A 23,291-nucleotide genomic window follows, 5' to 3' on the forward strand; every position below is an offset into this window, starting at 1 on the left:
GTTTGTCGGTTGCTTCATTTGCTATTATTTTCTCCCATTCTGAAGGCTGTCTTTTCACCTTGCTAATAGTTTCCTTTGATGTGCAGAAGCTTTTAAGGTTAATTAGGTCCCATTTGTTTATTTTTGCTTTTATTTCCAATATTCTGGGAGGTGGGTCATAGAGGATCCTGCTGTGATGTATGTCGGAGAGTGTTTTGCCTATGTTCTCCTCTAGGAGTTTTATAGTTTCTGGTCTTACGTTTAGATCTTTAATCCATTTTGAGTTTATTTTTGTGTATGGTGTTAGAAAGTGCTCTAGTTTCATTCTTTTACAAGTGGTTGACCAGATTTCCCAGCACCACTTGTTAAAGAGATTGTCTTTAATCCATTGTATATTCTTGCCTCCTTTGTCAAAGATAAGGTGTCCATATGTGCGTGGATTTATCTCTGGGCTTTCTATTTTATTCCATTGATCAATATTTCTGTCTTTGTGCCAGTACCATACTGTCTTGATAACTGTGGCTTTGTAGTAGAGCCTGGAGTCAGGTAGGTTGATTCCTCCAGTTCCATTCTTCTTTCTCAAGATCGCTTTGGCTATTTGAAGTTTTTTGTATTTCCATACAAATTGTGAAATTATTTGTTCTAGCTCTGTGAAGAATACTGTTGGTAGCTTGATAGGGATTGCGTTGAATCTATAAATTGCTTTGGGTAGTATACTCATTTTCACTATATTGATTCTTCCAATCCATGAACATGGTATATTTCTCCATCTATTAGTGTCCTCTTTGATTTCTTTCACCAGTGTTTTATAGTTCTCTATATATAGGTCTTTAGTTTCTTTAGGTAAATATATTCCTAAGTATTTTATTCTTTCCGTTGCAATGGTGAATGGAATTGTTTCCTTAATTTCTCTTTCTGTTTTCTCATTATTAGTGTATAGGAATGCAAGGGATTTCTGTGTGCTGATTTTATATCCTGCAACTTAACTAACACCTATCCTGCTCAAACTCTTCCAGAAAATTGCAGAGGAAGGTAAACTTCCAAACTCATTCTATGAGGCCACCATCACCCTAATACCAAAACCTGACAAAGATGCCACAAAAAAAGGACATTATATATTTTTGAAGTGTTGCAATATTAATGCTAAGTAACTTCTGATACATTAATCATGTATATTTTATGTCTTGAGCAATCACTAAAAATACAAAGAGGTATAGCTAACAAATCAATAGAAGAAACTAAAAATCCTGTGAAAATATTATATTAAAGAAAAACGACAATAAGGGAGAAACAAAACTGAAAAGACATGAGACAGACAGAAAACAAATAGTAAAATGGTAGACTTGTAATGAAGAATAGCATCTAATGTCATGTACCACACCATGCAGACAAAGCAGAAGTACACCAGACAAAAGATGGTCATATGATACGTTTATTATTAAATGTACAAGGACTGATACTCCAAATAAAAGCATGATGAAGCCATATACTGTCTGCAAGAGATGCTCTTTAAGCACAGCAGGAAGTTAGGTTGGAATTAAAAGGATGGAAAATAGAGATCATATAAACAGTAAGTATAAGAAAATTACCATCCATATATTGATATCAGACAAGGAGACATGGAGGCAAGAAGTATGGACAAAGGTAAAGAGCAGCATTGAAAATTAACAAAAGTTTCAATTTATCAGAAAACATAAAATCATTAAATGGTATATACTTAAAACACAGCTATAGAATACTTGAAAAAAAACCTGAAAAACACAAAGAGAATTAGACAAACCAATAACTAGAATTAGATGTTTAATATTCCTTTTCTATCCCTTGCTAGACATAAGAGTTTTGAAAACCTGAGTAAGACTAACTTCCTATGAATTAGCATTCATAGAACACTAAATCCAACAGTGAAATGCATGTTATTTTTAACTGCACATGGAGCATTGACCAAGAAGTGACATAAAATCATCTCAACAAATCTGAAAAGGTTGAAATGTGAAAGCTAGGAAAACTTATAAACATATCTAACCACACCAACATCAACTTAAAATGTAAAACACAGAATATCTAAAACAAATCCCAACTATTTTAGTGTTAAACTATATATACTTCTGAATAACCTAGTCAAATAAAAAACCACAAGACAATGTGTAGGTAGGGCTGAGTCCCTTCACTGTTCGCCGGAAACTATTACAGCATTGTTAGTTGGTTATACCTCAATTCAAAACTACAAAATTTACAGATGTGAGAGTTGGACCATAAATAAGGCTGAGCACTGAAGAATTGATGCTTTCAAACTGTGGTGCTGGAGAAGACTGCTGAGCTATTTCAAATCCTAAAAGATGATGCTGTGAAAGTGCTACACTCAATATGCCAGCAAATTTGGAGAACTCAGCAGTGGCCACAGGACTAGAAAAGGTCAATTTTCTTTCCAATCCCAAAGAAAGGCAATGCCAAAGAATGTTCAAACTACTGCACAATTGCACTCATCTTACATGCTAGTAAAGTAATGCTCAAAATTCTCCAAGCCAGTCTTGGAACAGTAGGTGAACTGTGAACTTCCAGATGTTCAAGCTGGATTTAGAAAAGGCAGAGGAACCAGAGATCAAATTGCCAACATCCGTTGGATCATCAAAAAAGTAAGAGAGTTCCAGGAAAACATCTATTTCTGCTTTATTAACTATGTCAAAGCCTTTGACTGTGTGGATCATCACAAACTGTAGAAAATTCTTCAAGAGATGGGAATACCAGACCACCTGACCTGCCTCCTGAGATATCTGTGTGCAGGTCAGGAAGCAACAGTTAGAACTGGACATGGAACAACAGACTGGTTCTAAATTGGGACAGGAGTACATCAAGGCTGTATATTGTCACCCTGCTTATTTAACTTCTATGCAGAGTACATCATGAGAAACACTGGGCTGGATGAAGCACAAGCTGGAATCACGATTGCCGGGAGGAATATCAATAACCTCAGATATATAGATGATATTACCCTTATGGCAGAAAGCAAAGAAGAATTAAAGAGCCTCTTGATGAAAGTTAAGAGGAAAGTGAAAATGTTGGCTTAAAGCTCAACATTCAGAAAACTAAGATCGTGGGATCTGGTCCCATCACTTCATGGCAAATAGATGGGGGAAACAGTGGAAACAGTGGCTGGCTTTATTTTGGGGGGCTCCAAAATCACTGCAGATGGTGACTGCAGCCATGAAATTAAAAGACGCTTGCTCCTTGAAAGAAAAGTTATGACCAACCTAGACAGCATATTCAAAAGCAGAGGCATTATTTTGGTGACAAAGGTTCATCTAGTCAAGGCTATGGTTTTTCCAGTAGTCATGTATGGATGTGAGAGTTGGACTATCAAGTAAGCTGTGCACCGAAGAATGGATGCTTTTGAACTGTGGTATTGGAGAAGACTCTTGAGAATCTCTTGGACTTCAAGGAGATCCAACCAGTCCATCCTAAAGGAGATTAGTCCTGGATGTTCATTGAAAGAACTGATGCTGAAGCTGAAGCTCCAATATTTTGGCTACCTGATGTGAAAAGGTGACTCATTGGAAAAGACCATGATGCTAGGAAAGATTAAAGGCAAAAGAAGAAGGGGGCTGCAGAAGATGAGATAGTTAGATAGCATCACAAACTCAATGGACATGAATTTGAGCAAACTCCGGGAGATACTAACAGACAGAGGAGCCTGGCATGCTGCAGTCCATAGGGTCCCAAAGACTTCGCGACTGAACAAGAATACTAAATAAAATGTTTTTTTTTTTTAAGTCAGTTTTTCAAAGGAATGGAAAAAGAATATGTGGTTTTTGTATATGTATCATGGAATATTGTTGTTGCTTAGTCACTAAGTCATGTCCCACTGTTTTGCAACCCCATGGACTGTAGCCCACCAGGCTCCTCTGCCCATGGGATTTCCCAGGCAAGAACACTGGAGTGGATTGCCATTTATTCTCCAAAGGCTCTTCCCAACCCAGGGATCCAACCCACATCCCCTGCCTTGCAGGTGAATTCTTTACTGCCAAGCCACTGGGGAAGACCATATAGTGAAATGTTATTCAGCCATAAAAAGAATAAAATTTGCAGCAACATGAATGCAACTAGAGTATCATGCTAAGTGAAGTAAGTCAGAAAGAGAAAGATAAATACCCAAAACGTGGCACAAATGAACACATCTACAAAACAGAAAGTGACTCACAGGCCTAGGGGACAGACCTGCGGCTGCAGATGAGGTGCGGTAGGGAGAGGCGCGGCCTGGGGGCTTGGAGCTGGTGCGCGCGTTCATGGGGACAGACCTGTAGCTGCAGATGAGATGCGGTAGGGAGAGGCGCGGCCTGGGGGCTTGGAGCTGGTGGGGGACAGACTTGTGGCTGCAGATGAGATGTGGTAGGGAGAGGCGCGGACTGGGGGCTTGGAGCTGGTGCGCGCGTGCGTGCTAAGTCGCTGCAGTCGTGTCCGACTCTTTGGGACCCTATGAACTGTAGCCCACCAGGCCCTTCTCTCCATGGGATTGGAGTTGCTAGATGCAAGCTAGTGCATTAAAGTGGATTAAGAACAGGTCCTGCTGTGTAGCACAGGAAACTATTGAATATCCTGTGATACGCCGTAATGGAAAAGAATGGCGACACTGGCGATAAGGAACCCACCTGCCAATGCAGGAGCTGCAAGCAACATGGGTCTATCCCTGGGTGGGCAAGATCCTCTGGAGAAGGGAAAGACTACCACTCCAGCGCTCTCGCCTGGACAATCCCATGGACAGAGGAGCCTGGCAGGCTACAGTCCACAGGGTCACAAAAAGTCGGACATGGCTGAAGCAACTGAGCACTCACATATGGCACAGGGAAGTGTATTCAATACCCTGTGATAAACCATAATGTAAAAGAGCATAAACGTGTGTATATGTGTACAGCTTAGTCACTTTGCTGTACAGCAGAGATTGGCACAACTTTGTAAATCAACTATATTTCAATTAAAAAATTGAAATAAATCCAAAAAGTCACAAGACAAATTAGCAGATGTTTTGTGTATTAAAAGAAACTGTGTGGACTGTCGCTTCACAGTAATTTAGAGAGGAATTTGTAGCTTTAAATGCTTATATTTGAAAGAAGAAACAGTTGAAGTCAGTTGTTTACCTTTCAACCTTAGGAAGCTGGGAAAAGATGAGCAAGTCCAATAAGTAGGAGGGAACATACACTAAGAAAAAAGTAATCAATAAACGGAAGACAAACAACAGAAAAGTAATAAAGACAAACGTTGGTTCTTTAAAAAAACAGTTAAATGCCTAACCGTTAGCAAGACTAAGAAAGAAAAACAGAACAATAATCACAAACCACCCAAACTAATGTTACAAGAAATAAAATGGTATTTACTACAGATTCTACAGATTTTAACAGGATAAATATGAAAAGTTATGAATTACTCAAGGCCAAAAAATTTACAACTTAGATAAAATGGGAAAATTCATGGACTGTACAACTTACCAAATTGAACACATATTGAAAATTTAAATGGATATTTATGTGATGTTGTTCAGTCACTAAGTCATGTCCGATTCTTTGCGACCACATGGACTACAGCACGCCAGGCTCCCCTGTCCTTGTATTAAATTTGTTTTTTACTCAAGTTCTGTCTGAACTTTACCAAACATTTTAAGAAAATAAGATGGAGAGAACTGGTCAAATATTAAGAAATTTCATAATTGTGAATGGAGGAAAATGTCCTGTTCTTGGAAAGAAAGTCAAAGTTTGAGCTATAAACCAAATGTCACTTCTGTACCACCTTTAAAAATCTAGCTAAAATTAAAAGTGAAAAGGTTGGAAATAAAGCATAGAAAATAGCTATTTTAGGAAACAGCTTCCAGAAAGAGGAAAGCTGTAGTAGTATGAATTTCTGACAATCTAAATCCAAGTGAAAGACATTTAGCATGAAAACAGAGAAGCTTATTTTACAGTACAGTCACCAAGAAAAGTTAACAATCATGAATCTTTATGCACTCCAGCATCTCTTTGAAATAAATAGACACTATTAAAATGTTCAGATGTATTGACAAACCCACAAACTTAGTTGGAAATGTTAATATATTCTAAAATTGACAGATCAAATTGAGCCAATAAATCAGCCCACTGGGGATCTGACTAACTCCTCAAGCTCTGACAATAGACTCACTGAAAGAACTTGCTTTGTTTCCAACAAAAAGGAAATGTAAATATGTATCATAAGACGTAATAGAAATGGAATGTATTTATCACATCCCAGAAGATAAAGAAATTGTCAAAGTAAAAATAATAGAGACCACAATCTCTGATCAAACTTAATGACATTAGAAATAACAAGGACAGACCAAAAATAATTTCCCTGTATAGTTACTCTTGTATTAAAAGGAAAAGAAAATTGAAATTATAGGCTTTTTAGAAAAGAATGGCAATGAGTAGCTATAAATCAAAAGCCGTGGGATTTGGCTAAAGCAGTAATTATAGGAATATTTATGTCCTTAAATGCATTTATTAGAAAATAGAAAAGATTAGCAGCAAATGACAATCAAGAAAAAGAACAATGAAAGTTTAAATAAAGAAGGAGGAAAGGATTATTTTAAGTTAAATTAGAAACCAATAATAAAGAAAATGATCAGAAAGCATGGACCTTAATAATAAGCCAAAAGTTTATTCTTTGAGAAGTTCAGCAAACATGCAAAGCTTCAAAAGTCTTATCTAAAGAGAATCAGAAAAATAACATGAAGGACAAGAAGAAACTGCTTCAACTATAACAACTTCAAAAATTGTAAGAGAATATTAAGTAGAATGTCTCACATTCAAAATTTAAATGAAAAGGATAATTTTCCAGGAAAGTTAAAGCAGTAAACATGATTGAAACGTGACATGTTTACTCCAAGAAGCACAACCTGGGTCAGGTATACAATTGTGTGGGCTTTAATCCCAACCCATACCACTTGGGAGGGTTGTTAACTTTTGGTTGGTTTCTCAGTTTCTCTGGGTGTCAGTTTCTCTTGCATAAAATGAGGTAAGAACAGTAACCCTGCTGTCCAGGGTTACATATGCATACAAAGCCTTTAGAACAGTGCTGGCCACACAGTATTCTATCATCATGCCATCATGTCATGCCACCATCAGCTTCACCCTCCTATTACCAGATGGTTTAGAGCTGAGACTTACCAGACCTTCAATTAGAGATCATTCATATTTGAACAGTTACAGACCTAAGAAAAAAGTATTATTTTTCTGACATCAGCCTTATGCAGATGGCATCACCTTAACACCAACAAGGAACCAGGGGAGCACAGAGTCACAGGAAACCCATCAGAGCTCTCTTAGATGCGTGAAAAGAATGGCCAGTGGAAGTTGAGCAGATGAGTTCTGGTGTCCCTTCCATTGCAGGAATAGCAAGAGTCTTCCTATGCTCCCCTCCGTCCACGGTGCTAACAGGAGGCCTGAGAGTCTGTGATGGGGAGATGCTGAAACTGTGGATTTTGAGCAGGGATTAAGGAGCAATGTCTGAGACAAAAGGTGTTTGGGATGGGGGAGGCGAGGAGGCTTACAGAGCTTACCTTTCTGAGACTGTGAGTTACTCAAAACATGGGTCTTACTCATGTTTGCTCCCTTCCAACCCAGCGTGGACCTGGCCATGAGACAAGTCAACAATCTAGGTGTATTTGGTGTATCTGTACCCTCCTAGCAGACACTTAGCGTTACTCGTAAAATGTGAACAAATGTCATTATCAGGCTGGTATTTGAAAGCATGTGCATCGTGTCTAGGACATAACTCAGCACTCCATAAGGACATCCTTGGGGCAGCTTTGAGTGCACAGTGGTTTGAAGTCAAGGTTTTGTAGATCTTGCTTGATGTGTGCTATCTCTCAAGATAGAACAACTATCTGAGTGCCAACTGAGTGGACCCTTCCTATCCTGATGGCATGAAGGGGTTCCTTAGTTCACTGATGGCTCGCTTCTTTTCCCCCTGCTGGGGGCTCACAGCTGTGCACTCACTGGGCATTTCAGCTTGTAGATTGCTCATACCTGGGTCTTCCTTTGATGCATCAACATTCACTTCTTAGTGTCCCCATGCTTCTCAGTACCAAGTCTCCTGTCTCTTCAGTTTCTCTAGCCAACTTCATTGGCTCGAGCTTCCACTGTGATCTCAGGTACCACCTGACCTCTCTTTGGATGTTGCATTTAAATTTCATCTTGGATTATTCGTTATGGCTCATCTTTTCTAATACTCCCAACCCCTTCTTCCTTTGGATTACATGATGTTTTAAGAGGTCTTTAGTTTTCATTGTATAAAGGACCTTTCAGAAATGCATACAATTCTTGCAAACAGTTTTATCCTTTGGATGAAAGCACGTTTTAAGACACCGTAAATTTCTGAATTGTTTACAGGAACTCTGAGAAATGCATACAGTTCTCGTGACCACTTTTATCTACTTGTAACCGGAGGGTGACAGAACCTGTAACTTAGTGGGTACTTTTCTCACATGATCACAGGAACCTTGTGTGCTCATTGGCTCATGCAAAAATGCAAAGGCCACAGAGTGAGAACGGGGAATGAATGAGGTTTCCGCTGACATCGATGAGGCTGCCCTGGAGGCAAAACTGCCAGGACATCGAGGCAGGGAAGGGGGCACCATGATGGCCGTGGTCGGGTGTGGGCATGAAGGTGCTGGTTGCAGAGGCAAGTCGTGTAAAGAGGGTTTTTCTCTTATGAAGAAATGATGCTGGTAAGACAGCTGGAGGAGCATGGTGGGCTGCAGCCCATGGGGTCGCTAAGAGTCGGACACGACTGAGCAACGTCACATTCACTTTTCACTTGCATGCATTGAAGAAGGAAATGGGAACCCACTCCAGTGTTCTTGCCTGAAGAATCCCAGGGACTGGGGAGCCTGGTGGGCTGCCGTCTATGGGGTCGCACAGAGTCGGACACGACTGAAGCAACTTAGCAGCAGCAGCAGCAGGACAGTTTTAATGTCTATTACAGCAAGTTGTTCAGACACAGCCGTAGATACATTTTCCTATGGACGTATCTCTGGTTTGTTTTTAGCGCCATTTTCATTTCTCAAAGATATTAGTGAGGAATGAAGTCCTCATTTTAAAAACCCTAATTCAAGCCACAAGTATTTGCAATGGCTTTCCAGGAAAACTAAAGCTGTCCACACTAACATGTTCCTTTTTGTTTCCCGGTAGAACGTCCATTCTCGGAATTTCCTTTGGAGCGGCGTTTCTCTCACTTGCCTTTATCCTTTTCGTCTGCTTTGCTGGACAGCTTTTGGTAGGTACTTCACATACGGAATTTCTTTGAAAAGTGTACTCATTGAAAACTGATTGCTCTATCAAAATAGGAGCTTGTTGATTTACTGTTTCATGAGATACACAGCCCAGTAGAGAGGCCAGAATCCTTCATGTCAACAGCCCAGACTATGAACTGAGGAAGCCCATAACAACCAAGACACTAACTCAAAGGTTACCTGAAATATTGGATAGCGTGCTATAAAATCACATTTGTGTTTATGTGTTTCTGTCAACATTTTGTACTATCCCTCTTAAGTTTTCAGAGTATTTATAACAGCAAATACTAGTGTAATAAGGAGGCTTTTAATGACCAGGAGAATTAAAATGTAAACCAAGTGTGTCTTTGGTAATGACTTCCACAAGGTATAAAATTTTGGAAAATATGAAAATAACAAATGTAAAAATATCTCTTATTAGTGTTTTAGCTTAAAACCAATCATTGTCAGCGCTTATGGTTTAAGTGCTCGTTCAGGATATAAGAAGTAAACCTCACTGGACTCTTGAGTGTAAAGCAGTTGTTGCCGGGTGGCCCTGAATCTGTGAGAGCATCCTGAGAAAGCCAACGATGAGACAGAAGTCCCAAAAGATAGTCAAGGCTTCATTTTGTTCACTGGAAGTGAGTTGAAACAGGACTGAACTGGAGTCCCAGCACTGGCTGCATTCTGGTCTGATATATGGTATCATTGGGCCAAAAAAGGGCTTAGGATTCCAAAGCATGTCTCTCCCTCTGGACAGTGGATGCTGCATCCTTCTGCCGTGGACCTTTGCAGACTTTGGTGGGTTCCGTTTGCTATGTCATAGTTTGAATGTTTCCAATTGGCTTGGAAAGTCTTCCAAAAGTAAGACTGTGGTTTCTGATTTCCTCAAATGCACACATGGCATCTCAAGTCACTTTAAAATCCCCTGAAGACCTCACAGGTTGTAGAGAAGATGGAGTAACTGTTGACCATGGGGATCTTTGTCAAGTTTGGGATAGGAGGAATTCCTAACATACGAGGAAGGCTGACTTTCTGTGTGCAGATTCCCCTTGGGTGGCAACACACACACACTCTACCCTTTCTCTTCCTGACTCTCCAAAGACACCTGCAGCCTGTTTCTCCAGTTTTCAGAATAGGGATGATCATTTGTGGTTTTGTTGGAAATCTAAACCCTGCTCTCATTAAAGCTGTGTATATCCTTGTGTCTGAGTAGACATACTTCTCGTTTTTTTGGAATCCAGTCTTGAGGGTGGCAGGAGTATAGTCCATAGTTAGGGTTTCAGACTGACTTTTCTTTCCACTGAAAATGAAACTGCCAGTCACACAGTCGTGTCTGACTCTTTGCAACCCCATGGACTGTAGCCTGCCCGGCTGCTCTGTCCATGGAATTCTCCAGGCAAGAATACTGGACTGGGTTGCCATTGCCTTCTCCGGGGAATCTTCCCAACCCAGGGATCAATCCGGGTCTCCCACATTGCAGGCAGATTCCTTACCGTCTAGTCCACTAAGTTGCTATAAAAAAGAAAGACAGAGCCAGAGGAGGAAGGGAGAATCCCTGGGGCAACTTTCCTGCCTTGGTGATAAAGTTTCAGTAACGTCTCCCCTCTCAGCCCGACTATAATCTGACCACAGTGTTGAACTTTCATGGCTTTGGGTCCTTCCTGTAAGAGCCTTGGGGTGATCAAAATCCAACATTTCTGGCTTCTGGTTCCTCCTGGAAACCAGAGGCTTCCCTGGGGGCATCCCAGGATTCTAATGCCCACACACCAGATGCTACAAAGTCCTTTTTAACTCTGTGTTGTCCCAAAGAGAAAAGTTTAAGGCTGCAAATGAACCTATGTTTACCTCCTCCCCAGGGGAAGCCTGTGCTTTGCCAAAGTGGTCAGGAAGACCAAGCTTAAAGACATCTGGTCTCTCTCAACTTGAATGGATAGGATCTGTGCCCGAGTCTCCCCCTACTGGCCTCTTGAGATCCTTAGTCCACATGTAATCCTGGTAAAATTAAAGAAGGAATTCTGGTTCCACTAGGGGGTTCTTTTCACTCTTTAAAATAGTCTGTAAGGATTTTTTCTTTAACGTACAACATCAAACATGGTATTGCACAAAGGCTTTAAATGTGCTTTCTATTCAACCCTCCAAATTCAGTCAAAAACTACACATATCACCGTTGAGATTCTTGTTGTCTTTTCTAAGCCAGAATTTCCTCACATGAAGTTTGGAGAACAACCCTCTTCAAAGTTTCTCGGGACGATTGGAGATAGAAGTACCTAACAGGATACTAACAGATTTTGAACAAACAGCAACTAGTATTATTTTCCATCACTGCATATTTTAGAGTGCCTATTCATGGGGTCGCAAAGAGTCTGACACGACTGAGTGACTGAACTGAACTGAACTGATTCTTAGAGCACTTTAGACAAACCTGTATTTTAGGCAACAGAAACCAGCATTAACTTTTAAAATTAATATGAGTGTTTAGAACAAAGATCAAAATGATAAATGCTTGCTTCTGTCTCTTTTTTAGAAAAAATTACCATTCTTACACATGACATGTAATATAATACTTAGTGTCACTCTACAAAGAATAAATTTAAGTTGAAGAAGGAAAAAGCCCTACATATATCACAAATATTCCACAGTGGTCATGGAGAAGTATGAGATTTGATTGTGATTTGTGCTTTTTTATGGATTAAATACTGGGTTTATGAAAGACTACTGAATATCCCAGGCTCATGTTCTACTAACTTATGTTAACCTTCTGAAAATGTAATGCCAAAGGCAGTATCAATGCTAATATTGGTATTAAATTCTCTGCATGAAAAATGAAATCAAAATACTTCTGTAAAGGAGATGGAAAAAAGGTAAGCCTGGCAGATATTTTTTTTCCTCCACAAGTTTTACCTTTATTATCGTCTTTTGCACAAAAAGTGCAGCACAAGTAAGTAAAATTGCTGGGTCATTGACCAGCTGGGTTTAATAAGAAGGTAGGGACACGTCAAAATGGGTAAAAACGAAGAGTGATAAATCAAATGCAGTTTTTTTCCTGTTGATATTAAAAAAAAAAAAACAGTGGTATTTGTTCAGTGACGCATTCAGAGAAAAATGTCAGGGAATCTGTTATCATCCCGATTGCTGTGAGAAGCCCCGCCCTTCCATCCACTCTGGTTGCTGCCAGTCCACCCCATCCCCAGGCTCTTCCAGAAGCGATCACCCCCGCACACATTGCCCACGCCTCAGTTCTTGCCCATGGGGGTGGGTTCTGCACCTGCTCTCCTTCCTAGAAACTTCCTCGGGAACCTCGCCGGCCCCTGTGACGGCCCTTCTTGAAGCGCCATGGGACACAGGGTCTGTGCCATGTCGTTTAGCGCTCAATAAGTGACACCCCTTTGATCCCCTTTTTAAAAAGTTTCTGCTGAGCGTGACTGCGATTTCTGTCACACTAAGAATGTCACACTAACCTAAGGATCCTTAAGACCAGGGTTGTGCCCTCGCTTGCTTTCTGTCTCCTAGTGCATCCAGCCGAATGCTGGACATGTAGATGTGTTTATGATAAGTGCGTGCTAAATCCAGCCGAATGCTGGACATGTAGATGTGTTTATGATAAGTGCATGCTAAATAAACATCTGGGCTTCCCAGGTGGCGCAGGTAGTAAGTCGCCCGCCTGCCCATGCAGGAGGCATAGGAGACTCAGGTTCTATCCCTGAGTCAGGAAGATCCCCTGGAGGAGGGCATGGCAACCCACTCCAGTATTCTTGCCTGGAGAATCCCATGGACAGAGGAGTGGTCCATAGGGTCGCAAAGCATTGGATATGACTGAAGCGATTTGGCGCGCATGCACGCAAGTAAGCATTATTGGATGTCCGTCATTTCCATGAGGTTCTTTTTCCCTTCCTCCACTCTTGGGCTCCATGTACCACCTCCTCTGTCTCACCACCCCGCTCCCGTGTTCATCCTCAGGCACTTATGTTCCCTGTGAGCCCTGATCGTTCTCCTTCCTCCAGAAGCCCTGGGTGGGGATGGACTTGGTGTGTAAATGAATGTATGAAGGAGTGAATGGTGGTCCACAGCCCTCATCCTGCTGCACTGAAATTCCTTCTCACGTGTGCCATGATTCCTTGACTCTGAAGTGCCTCGAGCTGGCTCTTCCATTGGAAACAATTTTGTGACCTTCACCAGCTAATTCTGAAGAAAATTAGCAAAAGGAAAACTAGCCTTTTCCACCTAGTGCCTGGTTGTTGGGCTTCCTATTTGTATTCTTTTAGACAAAAAAAAAAAAAACCATGAATGAGTTCATCTCAGCCCTGTTTTGTTCACTGACTGTTCCAGACACTTGAAACGCAAAGTAAGTATTCAATAGGTCGCGAAGAGTCAGACACGACTTAGTGACTGCACTTTCACTTTTCACTTGCATGCATTGGAGAAGGAAATGGCAACCCACTCCAGTGTTCTTGCCTGGAGAATCCCAGGGACGGGGGAGCCTGGTGGGCTGCCATCTATGGGGTCGCACAGAGTCGGACATGACTGAATTGACTTAGCAGCAGCAGCAGCAGCAGCTTGAAGGAATGTCGGGTTGCAAATGCAACCACCTGGCACCACTGCTCAGAAAAGCCCCACCCCAGCCTCACCCAGACTTGACCTCTCCCAAGCTCCCAGTTCTGAATCCAGCTCGCAGTTGCCGCATCCCTGCTCCCAGTTCTGACAGGCTCCTGGCCTGCCAGCATCCTGGGCCAGCATCCTGTGTACTTACTTGTCAGGTCTCCTTCAGCGCTTCTACATCGCTTCTCTGGTGAGGTCCTTGGTTTTCTATAGCAGATGCTGGTTAGCATTTCAGAGTCGTAATCTTGAGAGCTGAAAGGGAACTGAGAGATAACCTTGTCCTGGTCTGCACTTGGATGAGGGACCCAGGGCCCGAGATGCTGTTCATTTCCCTGAGTTTCCATTTCTACTTATTTAAAAGAAAAGTTTCCCTGCATGAAAAATAATGCAGGAGCCATAAGTAGATCCCTTGAGGATGCAGATGGAGACTTTGGATCACGGTCAGGAATATGAGAACCGCAAGATCTGCAAAAGTTCCCTGTCCTTGGATAAGAACCTTCAGAACCAATGTAGACTGCTTAGGACGGGCGAGATCCGTGAATAGTTCTATATCTGACCTCAGTTCAGTTTAAAAATGATAAATGTTGTATTATATTAAAAGTGAAGACTTAACTCTGCTAGGCATTTTATGTATACTGGCTCATTTATCCACACAAGAGTCCTTGGAGGGAATGCTCACTCTACAGTTAATGAAAGGGAAGGTCCAGAGGTTTCATAACTTGCCCTGAAGTATTACTATACAACAAGTAGGTTTTGGAGCCTTTGGGAAGAAGCCTTAGAATCCTTGTACTAAATTGGAGGCAAGTTCCAGAGCATGCTGGACTGTGTGTGGAGAGACACTGGCAAGCGCTGAAGGAGGAATGTCCACGTCCTGGTCATGGACCGTCATGGTACTGAAGCGGCCTCATGGTGATTGCTAAGCATCAGTGGCTCAAAGGCAAAAAAGTCAGGCAAGATAACATCACATCGAACCTGATTCACAGTGGCCTCTTGTCTAGTTTTCCAGTATATTCAGCTGTTGACCTAGTTTATGTAAAACTGGATTTTGGACAAGGTATGTCCATCTTAAAAGACATTCAGTAAGACAGAGAAAAAATTTCATTTATAAGTCAATTTAGACTCAAAATATTCTAAGTAAGAAAGTTTATAGTAATACTTGCAAAGTATTTTCACATATATGAGAGCCCTTCAAAGTGTTTTGATTAAGTATTATTTTATTTGATAATCAAAACAATCCATTTTATCTAAGTAGAAACTAAGATGCAGAATAAGAGATTCAAGTTTATACTTCAACAATCAGCAATAAAAAATAATAATAGCTGTCATCACCATGGTAGTAATAACAATAAGTGCATTTTTATTGCCAAGTTTAACTTCTCTAAACTACCTGAAGCAGACTTAAATCTCTGCAAGAAACACAAGAGATGTAACCATAAATAACAAAGACGCCTCCCACAAAACCCTCTTGATGAAATGTCTTTTAGAAGAACTACGCCAGATTCAGCAAATGAAAATGTTAGAAAATGTCAGGAGAAATTTTTCTCTCCGTGTGGCTTTCTTGCCACTTTGTATGGCAGAGATAACACAGTATCAGCCCACCAACCTTGTTCCCAGCAGAGATGAAAGCACCAATATAGAGATAGTCCTGGGGACAGAAAATAGGCCACATGCCAGCTGATAGAAAAGCTTCCTACCCACAGGAGTGTTTTTCCCTTGAAGTCTATTTTCTCTAATGTCAATATAAGCCTGCCAGCTTTCTCTTGGTTAGTATTTTCCCATCTCTTATTTGGCTTTTCCTTGCTATACAGGTGTGTCTCTTGTAAACAACATCTCAGTGTATGTCATGTTCTCTGATCCAAGAGTCTCTTTCTTTTAGCTGGCAAGCATAGTACATTTATGTGTATTACAGTTATTGCTAGTCGTCTTTTGCTTTTTTTAAATCCATTATATATGTTATTTGCTTCTGTTTATTTTTCCTCTTCTCCTGTCATCTCCTGGACAAGTGGAGTTTATTGAGTCTCCTTTATTCCCTCTAGTGACTCGGCAGTTAGATATCCTCGTCTTTTCTTTCAGGGATTAACGTAAAATGTGTAACATGCACGTTTCTCACCGGGTCCATTGTCGTCTCCATCTTCTTGTTGAAAAATGCAGGCCCCATGCTGTAATCCTGTCCACTGTCCTCCAACGTTGTCTAGATTTTTCTGAATTTACACTGCTCGTGTTATTCGTAGTTATCGGTATTCTGGGTTAATGGTCTCTTCACTCACCATTCTTCTGGATGTCCTGCCTTCCTCCAGATGCAGTGTTCATATTTCCATAGGATTATTCCTCTTGTAATCCTCTCCATGAGAGCCTATGTATAATATACCCCAATCAGCTTTTATATTAAAAAAAATAAGAAAAACAGCCTCTTTTCCTCTTTGACTAATCATTTACAATAATGTTGCTAACATTTTGAAAACATGAGTCCATATTTTCTTGGATTTTAATGTGCTGAGGAGAAATCTAGTCCAGCTGTGGTTCCTTGATAAGATGTCCTTTCTCTACTTTTGTAGAACTTGCTCTTTGTCCTGGCAATAGATTCTTGTATTGAGGAAGAGGCTTACTTTTCTTTTACCTTGATGGGACTCAGTGCCTCATCTTGACTGCTGCTACTAAGTCGCTTCAGTCATGTCTGACTCTGTGTGACCCCATAGATGGCAGCCCACCAGGCTCCGCCGTCCCTGGGATTCTCCAGGCAAGAACACTGGAGTGGGTTGCCATTTCCTTCTCCAATGCATGAAAGTGAAAAGTGAAAGTGAAGTCACTCAGTCGTGTCTGACTCTCAGAGACCCCACGGACTGCAGCTTACCAGGCTCCTCCATCCATGGGATTTTCCAGGCAGGAGTACTGGAGTGGGGTGCCATTGCCTTCTCCAGAGCTCATATTCTGTTCCAGGTCCATGACGTCATTGTCCCATATTTCCCTGTATTTTGCCTTTTTCTCAGTCTATTTTTTCTCAACCTTTCATTACAAGTATGTTCAATCTTTCTATTCTACCTCCTGTGCCTCAACTGCATACGTTTTATCTCTATATTTCTGTGCTGTTTTACGGGTTGTCTCCTTAAAGCTAACTCTTCAGCATAACTATTGAGTATTTAATTTCAATTTCTACATGTTTGTCACTAAAGAGTCTCTGGAACTCATTTATAAAGTAAAGCTGTTACTTTCTCTTAACTGCTTATCATTATGAACTCTAATCCATGGGGTTTTAAAATTTAATCTTATTTTATAGACTACTTCAGATTGATTTGCGAATCTTATGATACTCATTCTATTTTCTGTTATTTCTGTTGATTCTTCCTTGGACGGCCCATTGTCTTCTGCAGCTCATAGTGCGAGCATGCGTGCTTATTCGTGTCTGATTCTTAGCAACCCCATGGACTGTGGCCCGCCAGACTCCTCTGTCCATGGTATTTTCCAGGCAATAGTACTGGAGTGGGTTCCCATTTCCTTCTCCAAGGGATCTTCCCAACCTTGGAATCGAACCCATGTCTCTTTCACCTCCTACCTTGGCAGGCAGAGTCTTTACCACTGTGCCACCTGGGAAGCCCCTTATGTAACTCAACGTTCTTGTTTGTTGTGAGACCGTGTTCAGTAGGGACTGCCCCTCCCACTGGCGTGTGCACCGCATCCTGCAGTGCGATGTGTCATCATAAGCAGCATTGTTCTTGCTGCAGCCACAGCCCCAAGACCTTTCTCTGGTTTTTGGTCTGATCAGTAACCACTCACCTTGAGATTCTCATTATGAAGCAGATGATGTGATTTCAAAACCAACACCCGTATTTAGAGTCTGAGTTCGCATTGGAAGTTTATTTATACTTTCTTGGTCTAGAGTTTGGACTTTCTAGACTTCTCCACTTGGAGAGAATACCCTTCTGAGGCTTCTGGTTTTATTCAGCAGTCTTGGTCCCAGCTGCCCACCTGTTGCAGACCCAAGACAACATCTTTTCCCTGTGGGCATCAAAAGCCCAGCCCATTGATGCTCAGTTCCAGGACACTCTGGGGCCAATCCCACGGTCTCCATCCTTCTATCAGTAGCCTCCTTCTTTGTTTTACACCCTAGGAATTCCTCTCTGGGTCCACTGTTAAGACAGTGAGCTTTTGCAGTGAGAATCTGTTGAGTTCTATTTGCTGAATTCTGGGGTGCCTCTGGGAATGCAAGGATTGTGATGGGAATTGCCTGGTGGTCCAGTGATTAGGACTCAGTGCTTTCACTGCTGAGAACCTGGGTTTGATCCCTGGAAAGGGAACCAAATCCCACAAGTTGTGCAGTGTGGCAAACACACACACACACACATATGAGTTGTGAGGTGGCTCCACCAGGTCTCCAAGTGGCCAGAGACAAGCATTTAGGCAAAGAGAACACGATGAAGGCAATGGCACCCACTCCAGCACTCTTACCTGGAAAACCCCATGGATGGAGGAGCCTGGTGGGTTACAGTCCATGGGGTCGCAAAGAGTCAGACACAACTGAGTGACTTCACTTCACTAACATGATGTAGATGGTGCTGTGAGGGCCACCCAGTGGATGAATAACAGAGGAATATGGCTCAGCCAAGGCGTGTGAGAGAAACAGGATGATTTTGTAAAATATTTGTTGTTGTTCAGTCACTAAGTCATGTCCAACTCTGACCCCATGGACTGCAGTGTACCAGGCTCATCTGTCTGCCAGTATCTCCCAGAGTTTGCTCAAATTCATGTCTACTGAGTCGGTGATGCCATCGCACCTCCTCATCCTCTGTCATCCCCCTTCTCCTCTGCCTTCAGTCTTTCCCAGCCTCAGAACTAAAAGCCTGTGGGAAGTCCAAGTACAGTTAAATAATTAAAGTAGACACATCAGTCTCCGTGACGCCAAATGTATGAAGGAATTATTGCTGCATGACAGTGAGAGTCCTTGCCCAATTAAAATGCCACGGTAGGCGTCCCTTTAGACAAATACACAAAAGTGCGTGTTTACATGACTAACTTCACCATGGTTTTCAGACAAGAGCAGTTCTATTTTTTAATGATAAAAGTTTGTTACCGAACCACTGTGATATATTTAAAACTTTCTGAAACGTCTCTCACTTTATTACATTTCACTTTATATAAGTGGAGACTTCTTTGCGGGTACTTCGTTTTATTTTAAAAAGGAACAGACTAATGAGACTGCAAACCCAATCTGCTTTAATAATTATCACACCGAATGATGAGGAATCCAGAACTGCAGAGACTACCTACTATTTCCAATGCAGAAGTTTCAAAAAACAAAAAAGGAAGAGAGGAAGGAAGGAACGGGAAATATTTTTGGCAAAGATATTTTTTCTTTGTTTTTAATCCAAAACACCGTGTATGAATATGTTATTTTTACGTGGAGAATCTTCTGCCTGTACTGGATGAAGACATTAGCATTCATTCCAGACTCTTTCTAGCAACCCACACTGCTCACCATCCCCAGCACCAACTCCACGGTAGGGTTTTCACGTACGTTTATATTCTTTCTCCTTCTGCCTCTCCCACTATACTTAGCACCAATTCCATATTGATCAGTGGATGGATGTGGCATTAACAGCCAAGAGCATTTCTAGAAGATGCTCAGTGAGCTTGCTCTAGGTAATAAGAGACAATCATACGATACAGTGAGCCTTGCTGATGATCAAGACGGAAAAGAAACAGATTTGGCCCCAACAATGCCAGTGATTAAACCAAAGATCAAACAGAATGATTACCCTGAGCTGATAGCAAGGCTTGCTCTCATCTTCATATGAAGAGGATGTTCTAAATAAATGCCACAATATTCTTTGAGGTTGTATCATTTATAATGTCTCACTGTGTGTGTGTGTGTGCACGCACGCACACGCGCGCTCAGTCGTGACCCCATGGACTGTGGCCTGCCAGGCTCCTCTGTCCATGGGATTCTCCAGGCAAGAATACTGGAGTGGGTCGCTATTTCCTATACCGGAGATCTTCCTGACCCAGGGATCAAACCCGCAGCTCTTTCATCTCCTTCGCCTTCAAGATTGGCAGGTGGATTTTCTTCCATGGTTCCGCCTGGGAGGCCCGTAGTGTCTTGTTACATATTAGTTGCGCAGTCGTGTCCGACTCTTTGCAACCCTGTGGACTGTAGCCTGACAGACTCCCCTGTCCGTGGAATTCCCCAGGCAAGAATACTGGAGTGGATTTTCAATTCCTCCTCCAGGGGATCTTCCCGACCAAGGGATGGAACCCAGGTCTTCTGCACTGCAGGCAGATTCTTTATCATCTGAGCACCAGAGAAACCCAATGTCTCATTAGGATGGTGTAAACTTTGAAAAACTATTTATCTATCAGGGACTTTATTTGAATACTTAACCCAAAACAGAATAAACTGAACTAAATTATCAAGTTAGGATATAGGTTGTAATTTTTATTCAGAACAACAAATGAAATCAGTGTTCCCATTTTTCCTCAGTCAGATTCTTTCTACTCTTAAGTTGTTAGTACTTTTCTCCTTTTCCCCCATCGTTGGTTTCTTCTCTTACTTCGAATGTCGTTATCTTCCTCCTCTTCTTCCTGCACTCTTTATAGTTCAGGATCTGTATCCCCATCACCACCATCTATATCCTTGCCCTTGTCACCAGCAGTGTTACCAGTTTCCATGTTTCAGAACAGTTGTATTTACTTTGCCTCGATTTGATGAAGGGATGAAAAGATAGGGGCAGCTGCCTGCCTCTATGACCTGGAGAACAATGAGTATATGATATAACAGGTTAAAGAACGATTGCATATGAGGGCTTGGAGGTGCACAGGAAGACTCAACAGAGACGGAAATGAACCCACTTCATTCTGAACCTGGTGTCTGGGGCCCAGTGCGCACCAAACCCGTGCATCTTTAGTGAGCAGCTTCAAGGAGATCGCTCTTTGCAGGACTGAATAGGACCGTGGCAGATTTCCAGGACAGTCTGCGGTGTATTCAGGAGGCAAACAGAGGCAGCAGTTTCTAGAGCCAGCACTGTGTCACTTTGCCCAGAGCGTCACAGGAGCAGAAAAACGTGTGTGTGTGCCCACATCTGCTTCAGCACATGCCTAGTCCATGGGCAGAACATGACAGAGTCCCATCAGCTGGCATGTTTGGCAATCTCATCACCATGCATTGCTCCAAAAATTCAAACAGTCATTTTTAAAATTTTACAGTTTCAACAATATGTTTGTGTAATAACTAGATATTTTACTTAATTGACTGTGACATGGAATCTGAGCTAGAGTTAAACACTCTCTTGAAATAGCAGTTTTGTGTTTTCTGCTCTTAAGATTTTTATTATCATATCTATTGACAGTTTCTGTGTACAGACACAAAAGCATCCATTTTAATAATTTTCTTTTAAATAAAAACCCTAATCCTAGTCAATTAGGATGCAAATACATAAATATTGTCATTTGCCAGGATCCAGCCAAATGCATCATCTTCTATTTTAATATGAGCTGGATGACTATGATATTCTTTTGAATCTCTGCTCTTTACACTCTGTTATAGCTTCTCCTCTGGAATGTAGATCCGACTCTGGTCTATGGTATTGTTGTTGTTCTGTCACTAAGTTGTGTGACTCTGCAACCCCATGGACTGCGGCACACCAGGCTTCCCTGTCCTTCACCATCTCCCAGAGCTTGTTCAAACTCATGTCTGAGTCAGTGATGCCATCCAACCATCTCATCTTCTGTCGTCCTCCTCTTAGTCTTTCCCAGCATCAAGGTCTTTTCCAAGGAGTCGGCTCTTCCCATCAGGTAGCAAGGTATTGGAGTTTCAGCTTCAGCATCAGTCCTTCCAATGAATATTCAGAACTGATTTCCTTTAGGATGGACTGGTTGGATCTCCTTCCAGTCCAAGGGACTCTCAAGAGTCTTCTCCAGCACCACAGTTCAAAAGTACTGTGGCTTATTAATATTATTCAGTGTAGGTATTAATATTATTAATTATATCAATCAATTATTTATTAATAATTATTAATTATATTTATAAATATATTACAAATATATATTTATAAATATATTTATAATAATTATTAATTATAATATTATTCAGTGTGGTATTAATATTATTCAGTGTAGGATGTGCTAGAAGGATAATGATACACTTTCAGGTGAGCATCCTCCAGCTGTGTCATCCTGAATGATACCACATGTCCACAGCATTGAAGGGCCTCTCTTCAGACAACAGATTTAAGGACATCACCAGCCCCCATCCGAACCATGCTTTGGAGAAGAAACTTAAGGCATAAATCTGGCTCCCCCTGACTTGCTAACAGGAAGACGCTCTGCAGAGCCTGGCCGCTAGCCTGAGGTTCAGCCCCTGGAGCCCAGGGCAGCACTGGCTCATCCCTCCAGACAGGCTGTAGGAGAAACCAGAGGAGGTCCCAGGAGACTCTGCCCAAAGAGTGAGCCCTGGGATTCCACACCACAGGGGGTTAGATGCTGTAGACAAATGTTCTGCATCTCTTTATACCAGGAGCTGGACGGGAAAAAAAACTATAGTAGAAAGGAGAGAAAATGTTTTTTACATTCATCTAGGGTTTTCCAGGTGGTGCTAGTGGTAAAGAACCCCCGTGCCAATGCAGGAGATGTAAGAGACACAGGTTCGATCCCTGGGTTGGGAAGATCCCCTGGAGGAGGGCAGGACAACCCACTCCAGTATTCTTTCCTGGAGAATCCCGTAGGCAGAGAAGCCTGGCGGTTTATAGTCCATGGGGTCACAAAGAGTTGGACAAGACTGAAGCGACTTCACACGCATGCAGATATAAAGCAAACAGATTTTTAGTCCCTGAAATGTTCCTGAGAAATATATTTTCTTCACAAATAGAAGAGAAACTAACACATACGTCTTGTTTTGGGCACCTTATGAAGCTCATTTAAATCTCTTAAAAAACCAAAGAGGCAGATACTATTGCTATTCTTATTTCAGAGAGGAAAAAACCGAGGCCAGAGAGGGTCAGTAACTTGCATAAAGTTTCACAGCCGTGGGGGGCTTGGTGCCGCAGCCACAGGGCTGGTGACCTTTCTAACCATCTCTCATCCCGTGGTGTACGTGGGTGCTTGCTCAGTCACGTCCATCGTGTCCGACTCTTTTGCAACCCTATGGACTGTAGCCCACCAGGCTCCTTTGGCCTTGGACTTCTCCAGGCAAGGATCCTAGAGTGGGTTACCATTCCCTTCTCCAGGGGATCTGCTCGACCCAGGGATCAAGCCCATGTGTCCTGCATTTGCAGGCGGATTCTTTATCAACTGCACCACCTGGAAAGGCAACACAGCAAAGCGGGCAGAATTAACACCACTGAACTCCGCACTTAAAGATGGTTACGAGCTCTTTGCAGGGCAGGAACAGAGACACGGACTTACAGATCAGACGTGGACACAGCGGGGGAAGGGGAGGGTGGGACGAATTGGGAGA

General features: G+C 41.9%; 1 protein-coding gene across 1 annotated transcript in view; it reads left to right on the forward strand.

Annotated features, from left to right (window-relative positions):
- ADCY2 (adenylate cyclase 2 (brain)) overlaps positions 1 to 23,291 on the forward strand; it is a 450,411-nt gene that overhangs the window by 353,938 nt on the left and 73,182 nt on the right. Inside the window, exon 15 of the mRNA XM_010857150.1 lies at positions 9,171 to 9,255. Coding sequence (XP_010855452.1) covers positions 9,171 to 9,255 — 85 coding nt within the window. The remainder of the gene's footprint in view (positions 1 to 9,170; positions 9,256 to 23,291) is intronic.

The sequence above is a fragment of the Bison bison genome, unplaced genomic scaffold, assembly GCF_000754665.1.
Source record: "Bison bison bison isolate TAMUID 2011002044 unplaced genomic scaffold, Bison_UMD1.0 scf7180017864377, whole genome shotgun sequence".
NCBI classification, from domain to species: Eukaryota; Metazoa; Chordata; class Mammalia; order Artiodactyla; family Bovidae; genus Bison; species Bison bison.